Source organism: Dama dama, chromosome 27 (assembly GCF_033118175.1).
Source record: "Dama dama isolate Ldn47 chromosome 27, ASM3311817v1, whole genome shotgun sequence".
NCBI lineage: Eukaryota > Metazoa > Chordata > Mammalia > Artiodactyla > Cervidae > Dama > Dama dama.
In genome coordinates, this window is record NC_083707.1 from 33523298 (window position 1) to 33548052 (window position 24755).

The following is a 24755-nucleotide window of genomic DNA, read 5'->3' on the forward strand; positions in this document are numbered from 1 at the left end:
TCACTTCAGTCGTGTCCGACTCTGTGTGACCCTATGGACTGCCAGACTCCTCTGTCCATGGGATTCTCCAGGCAAGAATACTGGAATGGGTTGCCATGCCCTACTCCAGGGGATCTTCCTGACCCAGGAATTGAACCAGGGTCTTCTGCATTGCAAGCAGATTCTTTACCGTCTGAGGCACCAGGGAAGCCCTAGAATATTGGAGTGGGTTGCCATGCCCTCCTCCAGGGGATCTCCTCAACCCAGGGATCGAACCTGCATCTCTCATGTCTCCCACACTGGCAGGTGAGCTCTTCACTGCTAGCGCCACCTGGGAAGCCCTCAATGGACACGACTTTGAGCAAATTCCAGGAGATGGTGAAGGACAGGGAAGCCTGGTGTGCTGCAGCTTATGGGGTCGCAAAGAGTCAGACAAGACTGAGCAAATGAATAACAGCAAAAGTTAAGGGTGAGCATGACTGAAAAGACACAAAGATATCCATTCTTTTTTGCTCCAGAGATGAGCTGACAATACATACATAACTAGAGATTTTGCAATTCACTATTCCAAACAAAGGTGGGAAGGGCATAAAAGCAGCACTTGAGGCCTTAACAGTGACTCATCATCCTGAAAGTAGTCCCCCAGATGCCATGCAGTATGGATTTCCATTTAAACCCATTGCTTCCCAAGACCCGAATTTCTGTCATTTAGTAAATTCAACTTGGATTTGGATATAAAAAGTCATGTTTCCTCCTTCTCTGTCCAGTTAGAATAGTACCAACAATTTTTACTTATGATAGAGATGAAGTGATACAAACATTTGAAAATCTATTTATCCAGTGAGTGATTTACATCATGGAAGTAAAACCTGAGGGAGGGTTGCTATAGTAATGAGACGAGAGAGTGAATTCTGAAGCAAAAGGCACCCATCTAGACAATCAGAGGCCAAAGTGGGAAGAACAGCAAATAATACTTACTAAGCATGGGAACCCAGAAAGAGACGCATCACCCTCAGATTCACTTTGCCCTAGAAAAGCCCCACCCAGGAGTACAATGATGCAATCAAGCAGATAAAGAACAGGTTGAGCGCACATGTACTGTGGAATACAGGTGATGGTGTGGCTGAGGGTGGGACCACGAAAGTTCTGGGAGGTGCCCTACCTGAAATTAAACTGTGTGTGTGTGCGTGCTGGTGATGGTGGGGTTCCTACTAGCTGCTTTCAGAAAATCAACATGACACTTTTTGCCACATTTCCTTCCATTCTAGAGGAATCACTTTTGTGGTCCCCTTGACTCTCTTAATTTTGGGGCAATTGCATCCTGATTTCTGATGTTTTGACCCCTTTTGTGTGGGAGTAACCTACTGAGCAAAAAGCTCACCCTCCTCTTCAATCTTGGCCTTTTGATTAGATTTTTAATACAATCATACGTCTTAGGAAGGACATGGACTAGTTTATACCCTGAGATTCACAGTTAGGAAGATCTGAGTGGGACACTTGGGAGAGGAGGCCTCTAAAATGAAATCACCTGAGGCTGGAAAGACACGGGTCCTGCAGGCTGTCTCTGCAATGAGAAAGAAGATGAGAAGGGGCCCCAGGGGACCACCCTCCACCTGGAGGGGGACAAAAGAACCTGTGCTGACATCCCCTCCTGGAGGTGTCTGGGCCCTAGAAGCAGCCGGGTGTGACCTGGAAAAGCTGGTGTTTAGAAGCAGCAACCAGTGGGGCCAGCCCTGGAGGAGCCCTACCCTGCACTCCGCCTCGCGCCAGGTCACAGGCTTACTGGGGGCACTACCCGCTCCCGCACAAGCCCCCTGCGGTGGCCCTGCCAGCCAGGGCTTGCCTCCCTCTGCTGCTGATCCCAGCAGCCCTGGGACCCCAGCGGCAGAGCTAAACCTTGTCTTGAGCTCCACACCTGCAAGCCCAGTACCTTTTAATGGAGGTGCTTGGGAAATCTCTGGGGGTCGTTTTGGGGCAACACAACAACTGTAGCAGAATGAACCCAGGACCCCGGCCATCCTCCATGTGCCAGACTCCTGAGTATCATCACACCCCACGTCCTGCACAATCTCTGAATGTGTGGAAATTCACATGCATGACACTGTTTTCCATCGTTTAGTTCTAGAATCCACTTCCCTGGACACAGAAGCACGAGCCCATTCTCTCCTTGTTTAAATATACCCTTTGTTAAGATGTCTTCACAATTTTAGAAAACTATGTCACCAACAGCAACACCGCTTGTGGCATTTGAGCTAACAACACACCACAGCTACACCAGCCCGCGTTTGCAAAAGTCACATGCCAGAATTTCACAGGGATACTGAAAACTCTTCTACATATCGTTAAAGCCAAATTATTACAGACCCATGAAAAACCAGATTTTCATTCATATATTTCACTATTTAATTCATTAACGATTTTCACGAATAAGCTTCATTTTTGCCATCCACTATTAAGGATCTGTAGCATGTTGAAATCTGTATCATTAGAAGTGCACAGAAAAATTAATTTGGGGTTTCTTATTTTTCTGTCTTACTCTGACACTGCCCTTGGGGGGAGTGTTATACATCTCCTGCCCCAGCTTCCCTATAAACTTTTTTCCAATTCATCCTTTAATCTGAGAAATCTATTACAGGCTGCGGTCTCCAGAGGACTTGGTTTGGCAACGGATTTAAAGATGAGAGTTTGTTTTGTGAGACCCTCTGTCAGCACACATCCCATGTCCTAACACAGGGAATTAATTATGTTGACACAACCCTGACATAGACTTGTTACAAAAATGCCATGCTTCCTTATTTTCTCCATGTCAACAGCCGGTGGTTTGCCGTGGCATCTTATCTTACTTCAATTAAGGCTTTCCCTGCTTTCTCTTAACGAATACAGAACAGTGTGGTCTGTTACTTCTTTTCTGTCAAGTGCACCTATGCTCTCATTTTTCTTCTATGGAATGGCTTCGGATTGCCTCTCAAATCCAAATTTACTCATTATACATAGGTGCAAGCACCTAATGACTTTATCTTCTGATGGTGTGCTGAGCATTTATGTTTTGAAATATGCGTACTTTTGAATTATGAATTTTTTTTATTCTCCTTTATGATACTATTTGGGCATTCTGTGTTTTAGACAGTGTACATGTCACGGGTCATTTTTTTCTTAGGTCATTTCATCTGTCAATTTCATTTTAGGATCGTAGAAGGAGAATTACAAAACATCTGCTACAGAAAGAGGGTGTTAGATTTGAGAGAGTTGTGAGCTACCTATCTGGAAAGCTTCTCCTTTCAGCCTCCAAGTTTTCCCAGAGACCAGTTCATCCTGAAATTCAGGACAGGGACTGTGGAGTTGGGAAGCTAGACTGTCGTCTTCTTACGCCAAAGCACATCATGCCGTCCCCACCCAGGGCAACCTAGCGCACTGGGGGTGGCTGACGGGAGATGTGAAAAGTGGGTCTGCCTGCCAGAGACAACAAGGAGCGGAGGACAGCTCAGCTCAGGAGCTACCTGCCCCGGTTGGATGCAGTTGAGACTCATGGCCACTGTAGAAGCAGAAGACTTCATCAGATTCTCCACTTCTCCTTTGATGGCACCTGTCAAGACCAGGACAGGCTGGCTGGAAGCCCTGCTCCCCACTGCCCCACACCAAGCACTGGGCAGCCTGGATATGCTGAAGGGAAGAGGCTGAAGGGCCAGACAGGAGCCCTGCTACCTGCGTATGAAATGCACAGCATCAGTTCAGGGGTGCTCAGAGCCCCTCCACATCAGGATGCAGGAGGGGTTTGAGGAAGCAAGCTCCTAACAGGCAGTGCCCCTGGGCTGCACGTGCAGATAAAGGGGCACTGATAAGTCTACAAAACCTCGTGGACTCCACGTGACTGCAGCAACCTCAGGAAGGGTGGCCTCAGGAACGCCTGACGAGACGTCCACCAATCTCAGCCCTCGCACCCAGACAGGCAGCCATGTCAACAGGGACCTCACATCACAGAGCTGGATGAAGGGATGGAGGAGCGACCCAGGGGCTGCACCACCTCCTCCTGGGAACCTGAGTTGGGTCGGGAGGGACAAGTCAGAACCAGTCAAATAACATAAAATTCTCCAGTACAGCGAAGGAGGAAGGGACCGAGGAAGGGGCGAGAGGGAGGCAGGGAAGCAGACCAGCCAGATCAGAGCACATCCATCCTAGGACAAGACCTGGGACCTCACCCCAAGGCCACCTGGGAGCCACAGGGCATCTGAAACCTGGGTGACCCACTCCCTGTGGGCAGACCTCTCTGGTGGCTTACTGGGTTGCCTGTGGGTGCCCAAGTGTGCGTTGCAGATTTTGGAGCGGGAAGTTCACCCCAAAATGACATGAGCCGCATGCAGGCCAACTTCTCATAGCGTAAGGGTTATTACAAAAGCAGGATAGTGTGGTGCAGTGGTTAAAAACACAGGCTCTGTAGCCGGACACCCTAGGTTCAAGTCCAGCTCACCCACTTACTGTGAGACCTTGGGCAGCTCATCCAATATCACTGTGCACCACGCCACGCTGCACCCCCCCCCCCCAAGAGGGAGGTGACAAGAGCACCATGCCCAGGACTGTGGGGAAGATAAGGCAAGGATGAACACACGGGGAGTGTGTCACCTGGCACAGAGACAGCACCACCTAGTAGTTACCAATAATTTATGATTCTTATGTATTTATTTTGACGCATCTTAGGAAAAGTCACCTAAACCAGGGATTTCGCAGACATTCCAGCTTTGAGTAAGACTGCTGAAGTGACTGCAGCAGATTTCCAGGGATTCAGTGAGCCATGGCTGCTTGAAGCAGCGACCTGTTTCTCACCTTTGAGCCCAGCACACAGTAGACCTTCTCAAAGGGCTTTCCTCTGTCATAACAGACTGACCGTTTTCCTGTAAGACAAGAGTAACTCCCTGTTGTGTATCACGTTCTCACGTTCTGAAATTCTTGAGCAAGAAGGAAGAGATGGAGAAAGCAACCTCAGCTAGAGGGAAAAGGGTGGAGATGGCCAACCAGCAAGCATCTTTACACACGAAGGAGAGTCCAGTCTCTGTTTTCAAATCAGACGTCAGAAGTCACTACACCATTGAGACAGCAATTAACGAACAGCCTTCTAGGACGTACATTTGTGACTATGCACGGTGACAAATGTTAACTAGATTCACTGTGGCAATCACTGCACAACACATATAAAGAGCACATCATTGTGTTAACACCCGAAACGAGGGTGCTGCATGTCAACTATTCCTCAAAGAACAGGCAAGCAAAGTCTCCTGTCCAGAAACTGGGATGCACTTCTCCAAATCGTTAAGGCTTTGAAAGAAGGACTAGATCCCCAGGTTCATCCCCAAAAGACCTATTCAGTCTCAGATTAGACCTATGTTACCAGCCGAACAGATACGGTGAACTTGTGGGACAGAGGAAGCAGTGGAAAAAGTCTAAGACAGAGAGGAGTTCCTCCCCCAGCACCCCAACCTCTTTCACGGGGCAGAACTGGCACTAAGCAAGGTTTTGAAATAACAGCCATCTACTCTCTGGGTTTCCCTTATCTTCTCTCTTCTCTGAGAGTCCTTCTCAGCAAATTCCCTCTTCAAATTCCCCCTGCTGTCGCTGGGTAAGTAGGAGGGTGACCCTGGCAGAAGAGTTATCATCGCTGTTCAGTCGCTCAGTCGTGTCCAACTCTTTGTGACCCCATGGGCTGCAGCACACCAGGCTTCCCTGTCCTTCACTCTCTCCTGGAGCTTCCTCAAACTCATGTCCATTTAGTCGATGATGCCATCCACAGAGGTGATGTGATGCCATCTCTGTCGTCCCCTTCTCCTCCTGCCCTCAACCTTTCACAGAATCATGGTCTTTTCCAATGAGCTGGCTCTCTGCATCAAGTGGCCGAAGTATTGGAGCTTCAGTATCAGTCCTTCCAATGAATATTCAGGATTGATTTCCTTTAGGACTGACTGGTTTGATCTCCAGAGGAGACTAGGGTGTAAAAAGTGGGATTTAAAAGTCAGTGCAAGGACTTCCCTGGTGGTCCAGTGGTAAAGACTCTGTGCTCCCAAAGCAGGAAGCCCAGGTTCAATTCCTGGTCAGAGAACTGGATCCCACATGCCACAACTAAGACCCGGCACAGCCAAATAAATTAAAAAAAAAAAAAAGCAAAAACATTTAAGAGTGTGCAAAAAGTCTAACCCCTGAAGCACAACGATGTATTTGGAGGTCCACAGGGGGTTTCATATAATTAGAGGAAGAAAAAGCCTCATGCCACCCCCACCCCCACCATAGACGTGGTCACTTTTTCCTAATTATTTCCTGTAAACTCGCCCGTTATTCTACAGGCAACTGCATTTTTTTTTTTAAACATCCCAATTAAGCCAAATGAATCTTTAATTAGAATCTTTTCAGACAGTTCAATAGTTGGGAGGGAGAGAAAATCCCCCAGCCTTTGCATATACACACCGCTGAGCTGAGCAGGGTGGAACAGGGCAGTGGCTGAGCCTCCTCCCTCCCGCCAGTTGCCCACACCATTTCTGTTTCCTGTTGCTTCTCCTTTCTTACATCTCTGCACCTATGGACTCTCCAGGGCCTCTGGCAGCGAGGCGCAGGCACCTGGCTCTGGAAGCAGCCAGATCACGTGGAGCCCACAGGTGACCTGTGGGCCCCCCTTGGAGTCCAGAGCATCCAACACACTGCTGGGCACACGAGAAGCTTGGATACATATGGGTTCAGGTCTCTTACCAGCCTATCAAGTTTTTCCAGGGAGAACAGTGGTTTGTACCAGGGGTCATCAAACTCTTTCTATAAGGGTCCAGAGAGTAACTATGTTAAGCTTTGTGGGCTGTAGGCTCTGTGTAGCCATTCATTTCTTCACAGAGAAGATACTTTGTTGTTGTAGACATAATACTTTGTTGCTATTTAGTCACTCAGTCCTGTCCCACTCTGCAACTCCGTGGACAGTGACTCGCCAGGCTCCTCTATCCATGGGATTTCCCAGGCAAGAATGCCATTTCCTCCTCCAGGGGTTCTTTCCCGACCAGGGATCAAACTCGTGTCCCCTGCAGCTCCTGCACTGGTAGGCAGATTCTTTTCTCAACCACCAAAGAAGATACTGGGTTAGCCAAAAATCTGGGAAGTGAGTCTAGCTGTATCCTAATAACTTTATTTACTGGGCTTCCCTGGTAGCTCGGTGGTAAAGAAGCCACCTGCCAATGCAGGAGACACAGGTTCAGTCCCTGATCCAGAAAGATCCCACATGCATATGGAACAACTAAGCCCGTGTACCACCACTACTGAGCCTGTGCTCTAGAGTCTGGGAGCTGCAGCTATTGAGCCCATATGCCACAATTACTGAAACCTGCGTACCCTAGAGCCTGTGCCCCAAAACAAGAGAAGTCACTGCAACGAAAGTCCTGCAGACCTGCCACTAGAGAGTAGCCCCCACTCACCACAACTGGGGGAAAGCCCGTGTAGCAACAAGGACCCAGCACAGTCAAAAATAAGTAAAAAATTTTTAAAGCATTTCTTTAAAAAAAAAAAACAAACCTTTATTTACAAAACCAGTAAACCAGATTTGGCCCATGGGGTCTAGTCTAAAATCTCTAATTATACTGAGCCCTCTCTACAGTGAGACTGGCTCTATAATCACCCTGCTCAGAAACAAGGCCACATGTAATACGGTTTGATTGTATGTGCCATAAACTGTGTTAAAACAATTTAGGACCTATACATTCATTTTAAACATGAGTTTTTCTTGCTTTTTGTTTTTAATACGTTTTGGCCATCTTTGTACTTTAAGACAGAAAAGAAAAATATCACAATTCATAATACCAACTATGCACTAATTCTCTATCAAGCCCTTATTTATGCATATTTATCATCAGTGATCATTCATTCTGTTATATGCTTTTTGTTTGACCTGAAAATGACCAAACAGGACTTTTTAATCATACCTACAGCCAGAAAGTGGCAGTCGGGTTGGCAGGGGTAAATAGTGCAGATGTCTTAGGGTCAGAAAGAATGCCAGGAATTAAAGCAGGAGATGGAGATGGTGGCCTCAAGGGGCAGAGGGACAGTCAATGCCAGTCCTGTGAAATAAGAACCGCAAAGTTCTTTGGCTCAGGAGCTCCAAATGTCTCCTGTCCTCCTTAGAGTTCAGAGTTTCACCTCTCCTCCTAGTCTGCCGATTACAAAAGTAACACCTCAAGCCCCAAAGAGAAAGAGATGGTGACATCAGGACCCTGGGGCCCGAGCAGCTGGGTGTTAATCACAGATGTGAGGGCCACACTGTGAGGGGTGAGGGCAATGGAGAGCATGAGTTAACTGAACAGCCTGAAAGGCAACCCTGACTCACAGGAAACGTGGACCAAACAGCAGATCTGAGAAGAAAACAAGTGTAGAAAACCCATCCGACATGACAACCTAATAACACTGATCAGCTGGCAGGTCTCACCCCCCCCCCCCCCCCGCCCCTCTCCAAATGCCAACTCACATCTCTCTCCTAGAGTTCCATGTCCACCCACCTCCGCTCACGTTCTCCTCCTCCCCCACCCTTCCCCCAAGGCCTTCTCTTTCAGCTTGTTCACTTCCACCCCATCAGTGCTCAGCCTCAGTTCCTCTGTAAGATTTTCCTTCAAGCTGGGTTACCGGTTGCTTCTCTCTAGTCCTACAGGCCACAACAGCCATGGCTACATCTCCAGATTCTCCCCACCAGCCAAGCTTACCTGCAACTCAACACCTAAAAATCTAGTGCCTGCCTCATGCACATAACCACAGCCTCTGGTCACAAGTCTGAGTTCCTAAAGGTCTGAGTGTGTATCACACACATGAACAGCAGTTAAAAGTGTGTGTGTGTGTGTAGGAAGGGGAGTGAGCACTGCTGGATTACAGCACGGAGCCCCCAGACCAACACAAAGAATGTGATTTTGGAGGGTGAGGACCACACACTTACAAAGGTATATTCTTGGGCTTAAATCAGAACCAATCTGCCTCAGCCTCTGGAAGAACATCTCCAAGCGCATGATGGGGACTCAACATCAACAGCCCGGCAGCTTGTTATACTATTACTATAGTTACAACAGAAGTGACAGCTACATTTTGAAACTCCAGCTATGGAGTCTTATATCTCAAGAGAAAGCCTCTATTGTGCATGTGCATGCATGTCAAGTTGCTTCAGTCACATCCAACTCTTTGCTATGGACTGTAGCCTGCCAGGCTCCTCTGTCAACTCAATTCTCCAGGCAAGAATAATGGAGTGGGTTGCCATTCCCTCTTCCAGGGGATTTTCCCAAACCAGGGATCAAACCCATGTGTCTCCAGCACTGGCAGGCAGATTCTTTACCACTGAGCCACCTGGGAAGCCCATGTTCCTATCTTTATAATATCTAAATTATACAACCCCAGCTTTCCACTAATTCAGAATGACCTTCACGATAATGTTTCTACGAAGTAATCATTTCTCATTAGGTAGCTGCTGGTGAAACTTTATCATCCTAGGAATGTGGCAAGAGAAAGTGACCTTCTTGCTTTAATTTTCTTAAAGTGTTACTGTTACACTAGACACAAATGTTTCTATTGTTAAACCGTAATGATACAATTCTAGAATGTTTACTGCAAAGGGAAGTGTGGTGACAGAAAAATCCTAAGGAATGAGATAATCAAGTTGTTCTCTCTTCTGCAAGTAAAGTGAGTTAGAGGTGTTCCTCAAACATGTATGAAATCACTGCTGTGTTTTCCAGCAGGCCATTCAACCCTGGAAAGGGAAGAGAAGTGTCCCAATGTGTAGTAGGACCTAAGTCTTTGAAATGCATCATGTGAGGGCTTCCTTGGTGGCTCGGCAGTGATAAAGAATCCTAGTATAATGCAGGGGGTGTGGGTTCGATCCTTCTGTTGGGAAGATCCTCTGGAGAAGGAAATGGCACACCACTCCAGTATTCTTGCTGAGGCAGTCCCACGGGCAAAGGAGCCCACAGGTTATAGCCTGCGGGGTAGCAAAGAGCCAGACACGACTGAGCATGCACACAGTCCAGGCTAACTTTAAAGAGAAAGGCTACCTGCATTCAGGACGTTTTTTGTCTTCTATTCAAACTACGCCATCAAGGAGAAAGTACAGTAAGAGTGGAGAAGGCATCAAGTTCAAAAGCTGGTTAGTGTTTGATGGCTTACACGGTGCCAGCTACCATGGATTCTAATACTAACCACGCTATGGTGTGCGCAACTCCCACTTTACAGGCAAGTAAGCAAACTGAGAAACCAAAGTCAGCAGCTACAAAAGTAGCAAAACTAGGGCAGCCCCTGGCTGCTGGGAAGCTGACAGGATGATGCTACTACTATCCACCCCTAAAAGAGTTTAAGCTGCTGGCAAACAAAGTCACCGGGCAAGTTACAAAATATAATCAATCAGGTGGGACAGTCAGAATGGTTTAATGAAAAGAGCCCTGGATTTAGAACCACAGTGTCTGTGTCCTGGCCCGTGCTAAACGCTGAGAAGCTGAGTGCCTCGTAACTAAAAACACTGAGGATGAAATACATCTCATTCCTTTGTCATCACTAGAATAGCTCGAATATAAGGAAATATGCTTGGCAGAGAAGAAATACAACATCATGTTCCTTTATCCTTGGTTCCCACTTCAAAACACAAGCAGACAGCCACAGCTCCTAGCTATGCAGTGGAAATCCTGCCTGGACACCTCCTCCCCTCACCCCCAACACTCGCAGAGAAACGCCTTCCCTAGCACTCGGAACTCACCCTCTAGTAATAGTGCATAGGGGCTTCCCCGGTGGCTCGGCAGTAAAGAATCCACCCACTAATGCAGGAAATATAGGAGACAGAGGTTCCGTCCATGCCCTGGGAGGAAAAGATCCCCTGGAGGAGGAAATGGCAACCCACCCGCATCCCTGTCTGGGAAATCCCAAGGACAGAGAAGCCTGGCAGGCTACAGTCCATGGGCTGCAGAGTCAGACATGACTGAACACAACAGAGCACAGAGTTGTCTAAATGAGGCAAAGTGAGTTATTTCATGCTTTCAGTATATGGGAACCATGAGATAGGAATTTAAGTACATTAAAGCAATGGGGGGGGGGGGGGGTGGAGATCATTAAAATAAGTAACAGAACATTTCAAAGCAAGAAATACTGAAATATGCAAGTACCCATATCTTGATCAACAACCAAAGAAAACAAACTTGACTCTAAGACTTTCTTGATCCCCTCTCATACAACATAAATTAGTGTGTCTTTTTGGAAAAGTCAAAGCACAGTAAATAAAATTTTCCATTAAATACAATCTCAGATGGCTCCAAAAGAAAAACAAAAACAAAACCTGTACCAGAGAGTGCGAGACAAGTCAGTCTTTTAAATCTATCCTCTAGAAATCCCTGATGAAACTCTGGCTTGAAATCAGATTTGTATGCTTTAAAAATAAAATGTTCTGAATAGAGCTAAGAAGTTTCCATTTGCAGGGTTTTTTTTTTCTTCAAAAGTGATTTAAAAGTAAAATGTCTTAGTGAAAAAGTTTATAGTTGTGAGATATTCGCTTTGCCATTAAGTTTGTGGACGCTCCCAACGGTAGAAACCACCACTCTTTTATGTCTGAAAACTTCAGGCGCCTGCATCCCACGGGCTGGGCTCTCCTCTTATTTGCTTACAGGCCATGGCGCTCAATCACAGCTGCACAGGAGTTCCCTAATTCCTACCAAACACCGGCCCTAAAGACCCGCAGCAATTGGTCCTTAAAACATTGACAGGGAAGCTGCCAATCAACATCCTTGAGTCCTGTGGATACTATAAGGGCAAATCACAAACTTGTTTCCTAAACCAGAAAGCAGGTTCTTCTGCTTCGCAAAGAAATTGAAGGACACACACACACACACACACCCACACACACACACACACACACGAGAAAACTACGAGGTTTCAGTTCTTTCGCTTCAATTTTTTTAAAAAGACGAATAAAACAATTAACTGAACACACGTGTGCTTCCTCTCCTGCGTATGTTTAAAATCCCTCCATTTTCTTCTACCTCTGAGTTAGAGAAATCCATCATAAATACATACGCTTGCTTGAAAAGCATTAGCAACTCATTTTGCGGACTGAGTTTGAGAAAACAGGCAGAGAGAGGTGAATGAGCAGAGTTTGGCTGGATTTTTTTAAAATTCTTGCATGGCCAGGCAGTTATGCATATCTGTTTTCAAACAATGAAAGCGTCTGGAATGCACAACGATGCACAGTAACGCGAGGAGCACGAAGCAGGCACGCTGCAGCTGGTGTGGTCCGTGTCACAAAGGCAGCGAGGGCGGCGCGCCTCGCCAGAGTCACGGCCCTGCAAGTCCGGGGCTCGCTGCCGCCTCAAATCGCGTCCGGTCCAGATCTCAAAGCCCACGGGCTCGGGACCCGGCGGCGGGGGACGCGACCCGCTAGAGAGAAGCGGACGGACACCGGGTGCTCCTCTGGCAGGACGAGGCCGGGAGAAAGTCAGGGGAGACACTGCGGGTCCCGCGGAGAGAAAAGGACCGCGGAGCCGGGGTGGGGGCGGAAGGGAGACAGACGGGGCCAAGGCGCAGAGGCCCGGGGATGCGATTCGGGGAAGCGAGGACCCGCCAGGGAGTAGTGACCGCCGGGAGGGGGCGGGGGAGCGGGGCGCGCCGGTCACCTGTATTGTTTGAAGAGCTGATCCGACTCCCGAAAGCCGTTGTTAAGCAGCATGTTGATGCCGGCGAGGGCCAGTTCCGCGTCCTGCAGGGGCGCCGCTGCCGCGTCTCCGTCGTCCAGCCGCCGCGGCCGCTGCTGCTCCGAGCCGGCCATGGGCGCGCGAGGCTCTGCGCGGGGCCGAGGCGAGGTGGGGTGGCAGCCGCTGCGGCCCCCGCGCGCGCCCGGAGCCCGGCTCTACCTGCGCGGGGCGCGGGCGCGGTGGGCGGGCGCGGAGGGAGGAGCCGGGGCCGGGCTGCAGCGCGCGCGGCGGGGACGTGGGCGCCAAGGCCACCGCCTCCCGCCGCCGCCGCCGCGGGGATTACTCAGCAGCCGCCCGCCCCCCTCCGAGGCTCCCGGCTCGCACGGCCACTGAAGCGGTGAATCCGTTTCCGGGTGTCTCTACCCGGGCGGAGCGGGGGCAGAGCCCCGGCTGCCCTCGCTTCCTGCAGCCCCTGCGCGCCGCCCGGGCCCCGGCCCTCACACCTCGCCCCTCGCCCGGCAGCCCGGAGCCAGAGCGTTGAGCCTGCTCGGACGCGCTCGAGGCTCCGAGGCCCAGCCCTTGACCCCCTCCTCCAAAGGACCGGACCCAGGAGTCGCCGGGAAGCTGGAGAGGGCGAGCGGGTTCGGAGACCGAACTGGGAACTCCGCCCGGGCCGCGGCGAGAGCGCGCAGTGCTTTTACCCCGGGCGCCCGAAACCCCACGCAGGCGGCGCGCGCGCCACCCAACTTTATCCGCACCCTGGGGCCGCCCACTAGCCGCGGAAGCCAATCCCTGAGAAGGTGGGCGGCGGGGGCGGTGCCCGGGGCACCTGCCCGAAGGCTGCCCGGAGCTCAGAGTTGAAGAACTAGAGGGGCGAGGGCCTGGGTCTGACCACCCATCCGCTCCGGACCGAGGGGCAAGGAAACAAATAGGGACTCAGATAGCACACACCTAATATTTAAGTTACAAATTCAGCTGTTCAGTCGCGTTATACTCTAACCCTAACAATTACACTTTCATAGCAATGCAACAGAAAAATGACTATAAAGCTGCAGTTTCCGTAGGACCGAAAAGTCAGTAAAACGCTGAAGATGACTGAATTTAGCCATTACTTACAAAATTCTGATGATGGGCTGGTGGTGTGTGTTGGAGGTTAATATTAGGGAGACAATCCATAAATCAGTTTTTGTGAGTTTCCATAAATTAACTTTTGCCTCTTTTATTTTAGCAAAATCAATTATGTATGCTGTTACAATCAAGATTATGATCTTAATGTATAATTAAGCCACCTTTCTTAAATCATCGTGATTCTTTAAGTGTAGTTTATTAAATTCAGTTTGGAGAAACTTTGACCAAGCTTTAACCACTGAAATTGTTTGTAAAACTTAAAATGATGTTCAGGTTTCTAAATAACCCATGAATTCTAAGTATCATGTCCAGCATTATAATGGAATCAATAAGATAAATGATCACAAAAAGTTTTCCAAAATAATATAATTTCATACTGTAAGTGGCTATCACTTATTTTTATAGTCTGTGCCATCCCGTACAGTACAGTATTCCCAACATTCATCTCAAATTTAAGAGTCATGTGAATTGTTGCCACTTCTCAGTTGCTGGGTGTAACTGTTACAACACCAGGCTAATTCTTGTGTACCTCTGGGGCCAAAAATTAGAACAGTGAAAAGCAGCAAGAAACAATGATTCCCAGCCTTGGGAAACAATACTTTGTAATGGAGGACATCATTGCCTTCAATGTACCCCGAAAAGGATCTGACAAGTTGACTTTTTTTTAACCCAAGCACACACGGACTTAAAATAGTGTTACTTTCAAGCATCAGCAGGTTATAGTTCCACTGAGCCAGCAACCAGTGCCAGAACTCCAGTGACAGAGGTGCCTAAGTGTTGATAAATGTGTGTGTGTGTATGTGTGTGTTTTGATGAGCAGGATCCTGTAACTCAGATCTCAGGTACTATTGTGGCCACGTGGCTCACATGGGCCTCTGTCCCAGAGGAACTCCCCTGGAACACACTGCCAGCGCTCGTGAGAGCTGACAACATGCCCAGTGTTTACGAGCTGCCTGAACTTTGGATCTGTGGAAGCATCCACCCCCAAACCTCTGAAACAATCTAGTCAACAAGGGAGGGAGGGACTTATGTACTGGTCCAGGGGTTGAGAGTCTGCCTGCCAATGCAGAGGATACAAGTTCGATCCCTGGTCAGGGAACTAAGATCCCACATGCAGCAGGACAACTAAGCCTTTATTTATAAAAATAAATAAATATTTAAAAACAACAACAAGGGAGCAAAACCAAGAGAGCAACACCAAACTTAGCAGATTGCCTGTACTCCCTCAGCTGGAGAAGGCAGCTACACACAGGTCTCTACATCCCTATTACTTGGGGGGCGGGGGTGGGGGGTGAAAGTGAAGGTGCTGATGGCACCGTGGGAGTTGTTAACAAGCTGTTCCAGGGACCCTGCAGCTGAGGGTGGGAGGTGGGTGAACAAAATCAAAGCAAGGTTTGTGGGGCTAGTTCCATCTCAAGCACCGAGCACAATCGGTTATGCAGACTTTGTGAAATTGAACTGCTGAAAGACTGGACCAAGATCCAGTGCAACTTCCCAGCAACCCCATAACAGGCGAGGGAGGGGGCGTTATGGATAGAGGGAAACTCTCCCAGGTAATATACACCAGATGTGTGCCGAGTGGGATTTAACCAGATACCAAAAACAATTAGGTTAGCAGCAGCAGCACGAACAGACATTTTCAAATATTTGCTCTGTGATGAGGCACACACAGAGCATTCAAAACAGGCTCCATGATCCTGAAGGCAGACAACGTGAAGGCAGGCAAAATGTAATTACACTTGCTGCAGCTGTTTGGTACTGCCACCTGCTCAGGGTTCACCTAGCAGGTGGGGAATTAAGGCTGGTTGTGCTTCTTCACGGGCTAATAATGGCAGCTAATGACAGATATTTAAGGGGTTATGGTGTATATTACCTACAAAAGGAAAAAAAAGATCTAGATTACTAACACGTTAGGGCATGAGGCAATTGAAACTGAAATTCTTATCACCTCCTGCAGAACCAATGCAGTCTTCAGTGCACCACCTCCAGCCCCAGAAGATTTACCCAAGTGTTTCCTTTGGAAGGGAGAAGGCAATGGCAACCCACCCCAGTACTCTTGCCTGGAAAATGCCAGGAGAGAGAGGAGGTGACGGAAGGGGGAAGGGAGGAGAGCAAAGCTCTCAAGGAGAGGAAAGAACCCATTTCCTTTCCATAGACCTCTAGTGGGTATTGTCAGTCTTTTGTGGTTCCTCATTAGATTTCATTATGAAAATGAAACTCCAAGTTCAAACGATCAGTGAAAAGTTTTAGATATCTGTATTATCCTTTACCTGGTAGATTTTGTTTTTAATAAGATGTCTTGGTTGCAAGTAACAGAAAAACCTAGCACACATGCCTCTTGACATCGGTGAGGCGGCACTGCTTCAACTCTTAACAAAAATCCTCTAATTCAGCCACACTGGCTTTGATTGGCCTGTGTTCAGGTGCTTATTCTTAACCAATCAGTGTGAGGGGGGAAAGCCGGGGCGGGGCGGGGGGGGGGGGGCGGGGGGCGGGGAGCTTATCATGATTGAATTAAGTTCGTCAGAGTCTTCTCCCAGATCTGGAAGGTGGAATCAATTCAACCCAAAACTCCTTGGCTGGGAAATTCCATATCTATTAGGAAAATGGAAGTAGAAACTTGATGTGAGAAAGACAACCAACAAACTCCCCCCTAACCTTGTCTTCTTTAACATGTCTTGGATTTTGGAATCATATTTTAAATGCCTTTAGAGACTACACTACTTTAAGAAAATCTTGCTTGTGCTTCAGTATATTAAAATACTTGGTGGGAAGCTGCTACATAACACAGGGAGCCCAGCCTGGCACTCCGATGACCTAGAGGGATGGGATCAGGGAGGGGAGGGAGGCTCAAGAGGGAGAGGATATAGATATAATTATGACTGAGTTCAGTGATAAGGCAGAAACCAACACCACATTGTAAAGCAATTTGCCTCCAATTCCTGTATAGTCGATATCTTGTAACACCTATAATGGAAAATAATCAAAGATAATATATGTATATCCGAATCACCTTGCAGTACACTGGAAACATTGTAAGTCAACAAAATATATGTATTAAGAAAAAATTTTCCTCCAATTAAAAAAATTCTTTAGTAATGCTAATAACAATGCCTTAATGTATCTCTGTAAATCTGCACTACCAGTTGAAGTAAACACAGGTCTCCAGAATGTCTGGGACTCTAAATTTAAAGGAGAAGAACAGAGAAATTAATATCACACTCTATTTTCATATTATGCTAGCTTTGCTATCCAACTCAGTCCTTGAACTCTCCTGAAGATTTAGTAGGCTAGCTTTGTGAGGGTAGATTTAGTTAACTGCTTTTTTATGTCAGACTCTGTGGAAGGGGCCCTCCTTCTCTGGTCACAGGTGGGTCACTAGCTGGCCTCTAAGGAGGGGAGTGCCCATGGGGGTCCACCAGGCTGTTTCTCCAGCAGGAGGAGAAATGTGTCCGACAGGACAGTCATCCTGCCCTGGAGACAAGAGCAGTGACCACAGAGCAGGAAACCATCCCCTTCTGATCAGAAACCTCATCTGTCTTTCCCCAAACCAAATACCCAAAGGACCCCAGTGTGTTTAGACAGGTGTTTACTAGAGTTTAGATCATTGTCCTCCCCAGGGTGGCTCCAGCAGTGAGGCCTCCCGCCCAAGCCCCTGATTGGGATGTGTCTTTCAATGGAAATCTTGGTCCTCTCCTGGCCTTCAGAGACCCTCCCTCTCCATCTCCCCATCTTCCTGCCACTCCTTCCTTCCTCCCTTCCTCCCTCCTATGGTTCTTTTCGCCTCTCTTCCTTCATCCCTTCCCTTTAACCTCTCTCCTTCCCTTGCACTGGTTTTTGCTATTCCCTGATCTAACTACCGTCCCTCCTCCTCAGAGACATCATCAAGCCTCCCTCTCCCCTGGTTCCCTCCCTTGACTGGGGCATTTTGCAACCTCTGGGGAATGCCCAAGGCTTCTCTTCTCTGTTCCCTGACTGTTGCTCTGGAGAGGGACAGCCTATCTCTGGTTTCAAGGTCTGGGTCTGCTGAGTTCTGGGGTGCAGTGGGGGGCACGTAGCTGGGGGAGGCAGAGGAGCTCTGGTCCGCGTGGATGAGGGAGGAGAGAGGTGCTGAAAGGTACTAAGTGCCCTGGTAGGTTTTATCCTGGGGTATCTAAAACCAAGTACAACTTCCACTGTGATTAATTTCTATCTGGACTCCCCATTTTTCCTAAGGAAATTATTTGCCTTCCCTTCATGTAATGTTATCCATGTCTTACTAACAATCCTGGCCTTATTATACTAAGATATTAAGCTGCTCCTACACTAACTTCCAACACAGGGCTTCCCTGGTGGCAGGGAATAGGACAGTGAAGGAGATGGGTGTTCGATCCCTGGGTTGGGAAGATCCTCTGGAGAAGGAAATGGCTACCCACTTCAGCATTCTTGCGTAGAAGAATCGCATGGACAGGGGAGCCTGGAGGGCTGCAGCCACGGGGTCAGAAAGAGTCGGACACGACCGAGGGACTAAACAATGACAATGCTGACACACAGCACCCCTCAGTACTCTCTGACCGTCAGGCTTCTCCCCTGACTATAGAAGGAAGGAGGGGACCCCACCCCGTGAATCTGTGTAAGGGGAAGCAGCAGCGATTCTTGGTAGACTTGTTCCTAATCATGAAGTGTAGTCAGATTCCCTCAGACAGTCTAGAGTACGGAGTAAGTGCTCAGCCCCTGTTTGTCAATTGTATAGTGAGTTGGAAGTTGCAGGGAGATGGAGACTGGGCCAGGCATTTAAATCATAGACTAGGGTTTGGGCTCTGCAAGGCCTTACCTTTGTGACTTGAGGCAATTTTACTTGACCTCTTTAGCTTCAATTCCCCCATTAATGATATGAAGACAATCAGTACCTTCAAGGCAAGTAGCTGAAAGGGTAGGCACACGAATAAGCTACAGCTGCAAGATATTGTCTGAATCTATACAATTAGTTTTCTAATATTAATGAAGGCGTGTGGATCCTTCTTGTCTTATATTGTCAACAGAATTATCTTTTTTCCCAACAGCATTATCTTGAAATATCCAGCTACAAGAAAATCTGTGCAATTAAGTAACCAAATGTATCATATGGAAATGATTAATCTAAACCATTTCTAATATAAACAGTACAAGTTTGCTACTTTAATGCAGCCTAAGGAAGAAGTGCTGATTTTATTCAGGGAGTATAAAAAATATTAAGTAAAAATAACTAGGTTTTAGAGTTCTTCATTTGGATCTGAATTGTCTCTGCTTTAATAACCCATTAATATATGTTTTTGACACTGCCTGAAGGATTGGACAGAGAAATCAATAATATTTAGTATGAATGTTTTTTTAAAAATGCATATTCTATGTCCTGTGTAACATGTTTGGCAGTCAGTTATGGTTGCTTTATCTTTGCAAGGAAAGACACACTGCTAACATAAAATCATGCCTTATTCATTTAATCACTTGTGTTTTGTTCTGGGGTTAAGTCAGCAATCTGGGTGTCCCTATCCAAAACTCAGCACCACTGAATTCCCCATAGTAACTTAAGGAACTAGTTGAAAAAGTTTTCTAGAAATGTGGGTAATCCCACACTGGTGTTGCTTGTGCAAATGAATGGACACCACTGAGAGAAGTGCCCTGACATTCTGGCGTTTCACAGGGCACTCACTGAGTGTTCTCACTGTGTCAGGACAGGGGTAAGTGCTGCCAATATTTAGACAAATATTATGAGGCTTCTCAACACTGCGGATGAAACATGTAGTCAAATATATATCCATAGACCTCAGTACAAAGCTCGTCAGAATCTGTTTAATTCCTGGATTTACTCCTGAAATGGTTATAACAGACATTTAACTTTTGATCTGATATTCACTGATTTTCTATTAATTTGTTGATTCTTTACCCTTTCAGAGTTAGCATATGAACCACACCAGAACACTTCTATCATTAACTTATAACCAGTCCTTGATTTTTGAGCCCCCAAATAGTATCACCAAGTTTAAATTCTCCATTAGTTATCAAAGGGGGCTAATCACTATTTTTTGTTACTTTCACATTTATCTTCAAAAGAAAATCCACAAATGAAGAGAGTTTTAAGAACATGAATAAAATTTTGAAGACAATTCCAGAAAAGGACTTAGAAAGATGAAAAATATCTTTTCAAAAAGCTTTGTATGTAAAAGAGAAAAAAATCCACTACAGTGTATAACATTGGATATTTGTTTTAAAATATTCTATTAAACAGTCTGCTTCCCTATGAAGAGTATACACACACACAAACATACTAAAAATTTATTTTGAAAGTCTTCTATAATTAGATAAGCTCCCCTGTCCATGGGATTATCCAGGCAGTAAGACTGGAGTGGGTAGTCATTCTCTTTTCCAAGATGGCTGCACAATTCTGCAAATATACTAAAAACCATTGAAATGTACGCTGTAAATGGTGAATCTTACAGTATATAACTCATATATCAATAAAGCTGTACTTTATATAAAATTTAAATCATTCTAAATGACTGAGTGAAAAACAATGGAAGAAGGGAATTTATGGTTTTGATTTTTTTATTTCATATATCTGACGCAGAAAAAAGTTTATTGCTAAAAAAAATTTCATCTTGAAGAGTATCCATAAACCAGTATTAGTTATTGGCTGCCATCGCAACATATTCAGTGCTATGTTAAGACTTCACACATTTTGTTCCACGTAATTCTCAAAGGAACCCTGTGAGGTGGACTTTATCTCAGGGTTACAGATATACAAACAAGTTGGATAATTTTCACAAGGCCACACAGCCAGTAAGGGTTCAAGTAAGGTCTAAACATAGGTCTTATCGGACAGAGTGGGTAAGTCTTAGTTGTTACAGTAAAACCTGGCACCTCCTAGAAGTCTGGGGGAAGCACGTACACACACACATACACCTGACTAGGGGGTGTGCATCTACACACACATGCACACACGTGTTATTCTGAGTTTCACATGGCCATCTCATCGCCTCTTCCTCAAAGTGATATGCTCTGCTTAGTCGCTCAGTCATGTGCGATTCTCTGTGACGCTATGGATTGCAGCCCACCAGGCTCCTCTGTCCATGGGGATTCTCCAGGCAAGACTACTGGAGTAGGTTGCCATGCCCTCCTCCAGGGGATCTTCCTGGCCCAGGGATCAACCCCAGGTCTCCCACATTGCAGGTGGATTCTTTACCATCTGAGCCACCAGGGAAGCTCAAACGAATATACATTTATGTAATTTGAATACAGGAAAATATATGATCATGATCTCATATGTAATCTGAGTCACTAGAACTAGGGTGGAGCCCAAGTGTCTGCAATTCTACTGAGAACCCCAGGTCAGTCTAATGTCAGGGACCAGCCCTCCGAGAAACAAGCTGTCTGAGTGACAGTCCTGAAAGGGGAGTAGCTAGTGCTCATCTTTGTACATTTCTTACCCATAGGATATGTTTCAGAAATACTGCATGAATAAATAAGTGAAAGTATAGTTTACTGTGAGATTCTGATGGTAAGTCATCTGTGTATCCTTGGATGTGTTACTGATCTGAGGATAAAGGGATAGCCTTAGACCTTTAAAACAAAAGTGTGTCACGTCATACCTTAAGAAATTCTGTGCGTTTTATCAATTAGTGGTTGATACATTCGAAGTTGAAAGACACACTCCACAGAGAGTGGTGACCAGACAGAAGAAGACAGGCCCTCATTAAGGAGAAAAGGAGGATGTGGACACCAAGAAATCACTTAAATCCTAACTCTTGACATTTATTTTTAAATGTGGTTGTAAAAGAAGACTCAGAACATTCAGCTATGTCAGCGCTAAAAATACACATTTCTTCACTTCTCCTCACCTCCTTCACCCTGCCATCTCCTCTGAGACAAAAACAGTGAAGACAGGGGGTAACTGTGAGATGGAAAAGGCAGCATGAGAACAAGTTTACCTCTACCAACAAGGAACTGGATGCCCAGACACCCAGGGACTAGTTTCTTCATTTCCCAAGCCACGGAAAAAACAACAGCTTTCTGGGCTTGGGATTGGTCTTCTTTACTCTACTTTTCAAAAAGAAAACCACCTCTAGTGGACAGCCCTTCACCTTTGCCCCAAAAGCAAAGTCACTGTTTCTATATCCCTGCCCTACCAGACATGCCTAGTGAACGAAAACGACCTTATGTAAATTAAAAAAAAAAAACCACACAACTTTTCATTCCTCTAGACTAAGATAACCATTCTACTGTTTTTCTCTGCAGTCATTCAAGCAAATCTAAAAACCACTCGCCTGTGAAGAGCTTTTCTCACACATGTCATACCAGTGGTCATAGGTCCACTAGTGATTCACTCCAAGGATGCATTACATAAATTGCAGCGTATCCCAGATGTTGTCTAAGATGAGCTAATTACTGTATTTTACTTAAAACAAGGGTCAGTTCAGTTCAACATCAGGTGCCAGCCACTGTATGCTAGGTGTACTGGAAGGCAAAGTTGAAGAAGATGCCCCCAAATCTGGGAATCTTCTGGTCTAGTGGTTGAGACAGGCACACCAACAGATAATCTTAACATAAAAAGGTCTTAAGACAGAGGTATATGCGGAGTGCTGTGGGGGTTCATGAAGGCTTCCTCCTATGAAGGAAGGAGGAAATTGGTAACTGAGAAGGGTAGAAAATGTACCCCAGACAGAGGGACCAGCACGAGCGTGGCCATGGGAAATAGCAGACGTCCCTCCTAGAGATGTCTTCTTGTTCTAGAGTGTGGGCTGAGGCAGGAATGGGCGAGGGATGAGGCTGGGGAAGCAGGCAGGAGTCAGGACATGAAGGTTTTCTATGCCTCGAGAAGGAACGTAAGGGCAATGAGGAGCTGGTAAGGAATCTGACTTCACTCAACTTAATATGAAGGGCCACTTATATGTGAAGAAGACTAGAGACTTACAAGAGGCAACTGCAGAAAACCAGAGCACTCATTACTCCCTCGTATGTGAGCTTCTCCATTTTCCTGCTACTGCAGGTGAACAAAACCAACCCAAACAGGCATCACAGGAAAAGGCGCAACCTGAGTGTGGGTCTCGGGCAACCGCTGAACTGAATGCAGATGCTCTCTCAGGGACTCTGGGACCCCGCTTCTCTCTGCTTCTCTTTACAGGTTGAGTTTTTTCTCTCCTGCAGTGAGAGAGCAGCTAACAAGGCAACTCTCCATTCTGTGTGACTGTCCCACACATGGCAAGAATCTAGCACTCCTGTCTCCCAATGCCTAAAGCACCACCCAAGCACTTCCCACCTCCAGGAATTCCTCGTACATCCAAAAAAAAAAGGCCTCAGAGTGATGTATTCCCCACCTTGAATCATCACTCTGGGGTATAAACAATTCAAGATCCCTGTTTGCCAGATTTGCATTTTCCCTACCACCACCAGTCTTTTTTTAAAAATCATTTTATTTATGTATTTATTTAGGCTGCACTAGGTCTTTGCTGCTGCACAGCCTTTTTCTCTAGTTGCGGCACATGGGGGCTGCTCTCTAGTTTCAGGGTAAGGGCTTCTCATTGTGGTGGCTTCTCATGTTTCAGAGCACGGGCTCTAGATCATGTGGGCTTCAGTAGTTGTGGCCCGCAGGCTCTAGAGCACAGACTCAGTAGTTGTGGGTCATGGGCTTAGTTGCTCTGCGACATGTGGGATCTTTCTGGATCTGGAATCAAACCTGTGTTTCCTGCATTGGCAGGTGGATTTTTTTTTTTAACCACTGAGTCACCAGGGAAATCCCCATCACCAGTCTTAGTAACTCTAAATGGCTGCTGGTCAATTCAGTCTCTACTGACTTCGAACTAGTAACCAACATAAGAGATCTTCTCAAGTCATCTTTAAATCTAGATCCCACTCCCCACTTTTAGTTTTCTTCTGTTGGCATCACCCATTCCCAGAGGAAGGGATACCTTACTCTCCAGTTTCTACACAGCCATTGTCAAGGATGATTCTGATCAGTGCTGCCTGAGTCACCTGGCAACCCCGATCCCGTCACTGGAGGGTAGAGCATTCTGATTGGTCAGCCCTGGTCATGTGGGGAGGCAGCCAAGGGGTGGGTAGAGGCATCTGGCTAACAGCCCCACACATAATGGAGAGAAGTTGTTTTTCAAAGAGAGGGGTGCAGGCGATCAACTTATATCTACCTCAGAGAACGAATAGACAACACAATTACTGCACACCTCACCCTCCAGTGTTCCATTCTGTAACAAAGGGGGAAAGAAAAAACATTTTAAAAGCCTAAAACCTCCTCCTACCTCTTCCAAAGATATTGATGGATTTGGAAAATGATCTATTTGAGTGGAACCCAAGAGTAAATTAAGCACAACTTTATTAAATGTCTCTTTAGGACACTGATGATGTAACTGACTTGGAAATCTCCAAGATGTGTTGGTGATGCTGGGGGTGGAGCGGTGAAGGACTGAGGGACTATGAGAAAACTGGTAGAACAGGGACTGAAGCAAAGGTAAAGAAATCAGAGGAGAGTCTAAGGAACTTCACTGACAGCGGCGCATCAGTAAAGTAAGCAGAGAATAGAAGAGAGAGAGGAGGAAAAAGCAGACAGACAAGGAGAGATGATGAAACTCCACAAAACCCAGACTAGAAGGGTTGGTTTATCCCAGGAAAGCCAAGAGGCTGAATATCTAGAACCAAGGAAGAGGTCAATTGATTCCTGAACGTATTTCTCAATATCCGTGACCACAGACCACAAGACCAACATCCATGGCACAGATCCAGGGACCCAAGGTCAACAGTTTCTATCTAAACCCAAACTTAGGTTGACCCAGGCCCCCAGGCAGGCAAGAACCTGCTTCTTCAGAGACACAGAATCTGATAGAAAAACAGATAAGAGGAGACTAAAGGGGACCAGCCAAAAGGACAGTGTCACCAGGTGAAGGTGGCAGAGGAACTTCTCAATTAGGCAGGCAGGGACATCAAAGGTCGCCTGGAGGACATAGCGCCTGCTTTGTGCTGAACTTTAGT

General features: G+C 46.7%; 1 protein-coding gene across 1 annotated transcript in view; it reads right to left on the bottom strand.

Annotated features, from left to right (window-relative positions):
- TTC39C (tetratricopeptide repeat domain 39C) overlaps positions 1-12804 on the bottom strand; it is a 96927-nt gene extending 84123 nt beyond the window's left edge. Inside the window, exon 1 of the mRNA XM_061131369.1 lies at positions 12615-12804. Within this exon, the coding sequence (XP_060987352.1) occupies positions 12615-12766 (152 nt within the window). The 5' untranslated portion in view covers positions 12767-12804. The remainder of the gene's footprint in view (positions 1-12614) is intronic.
- Positions 12805-24755: the final 11951 nt, after the last annotated feature.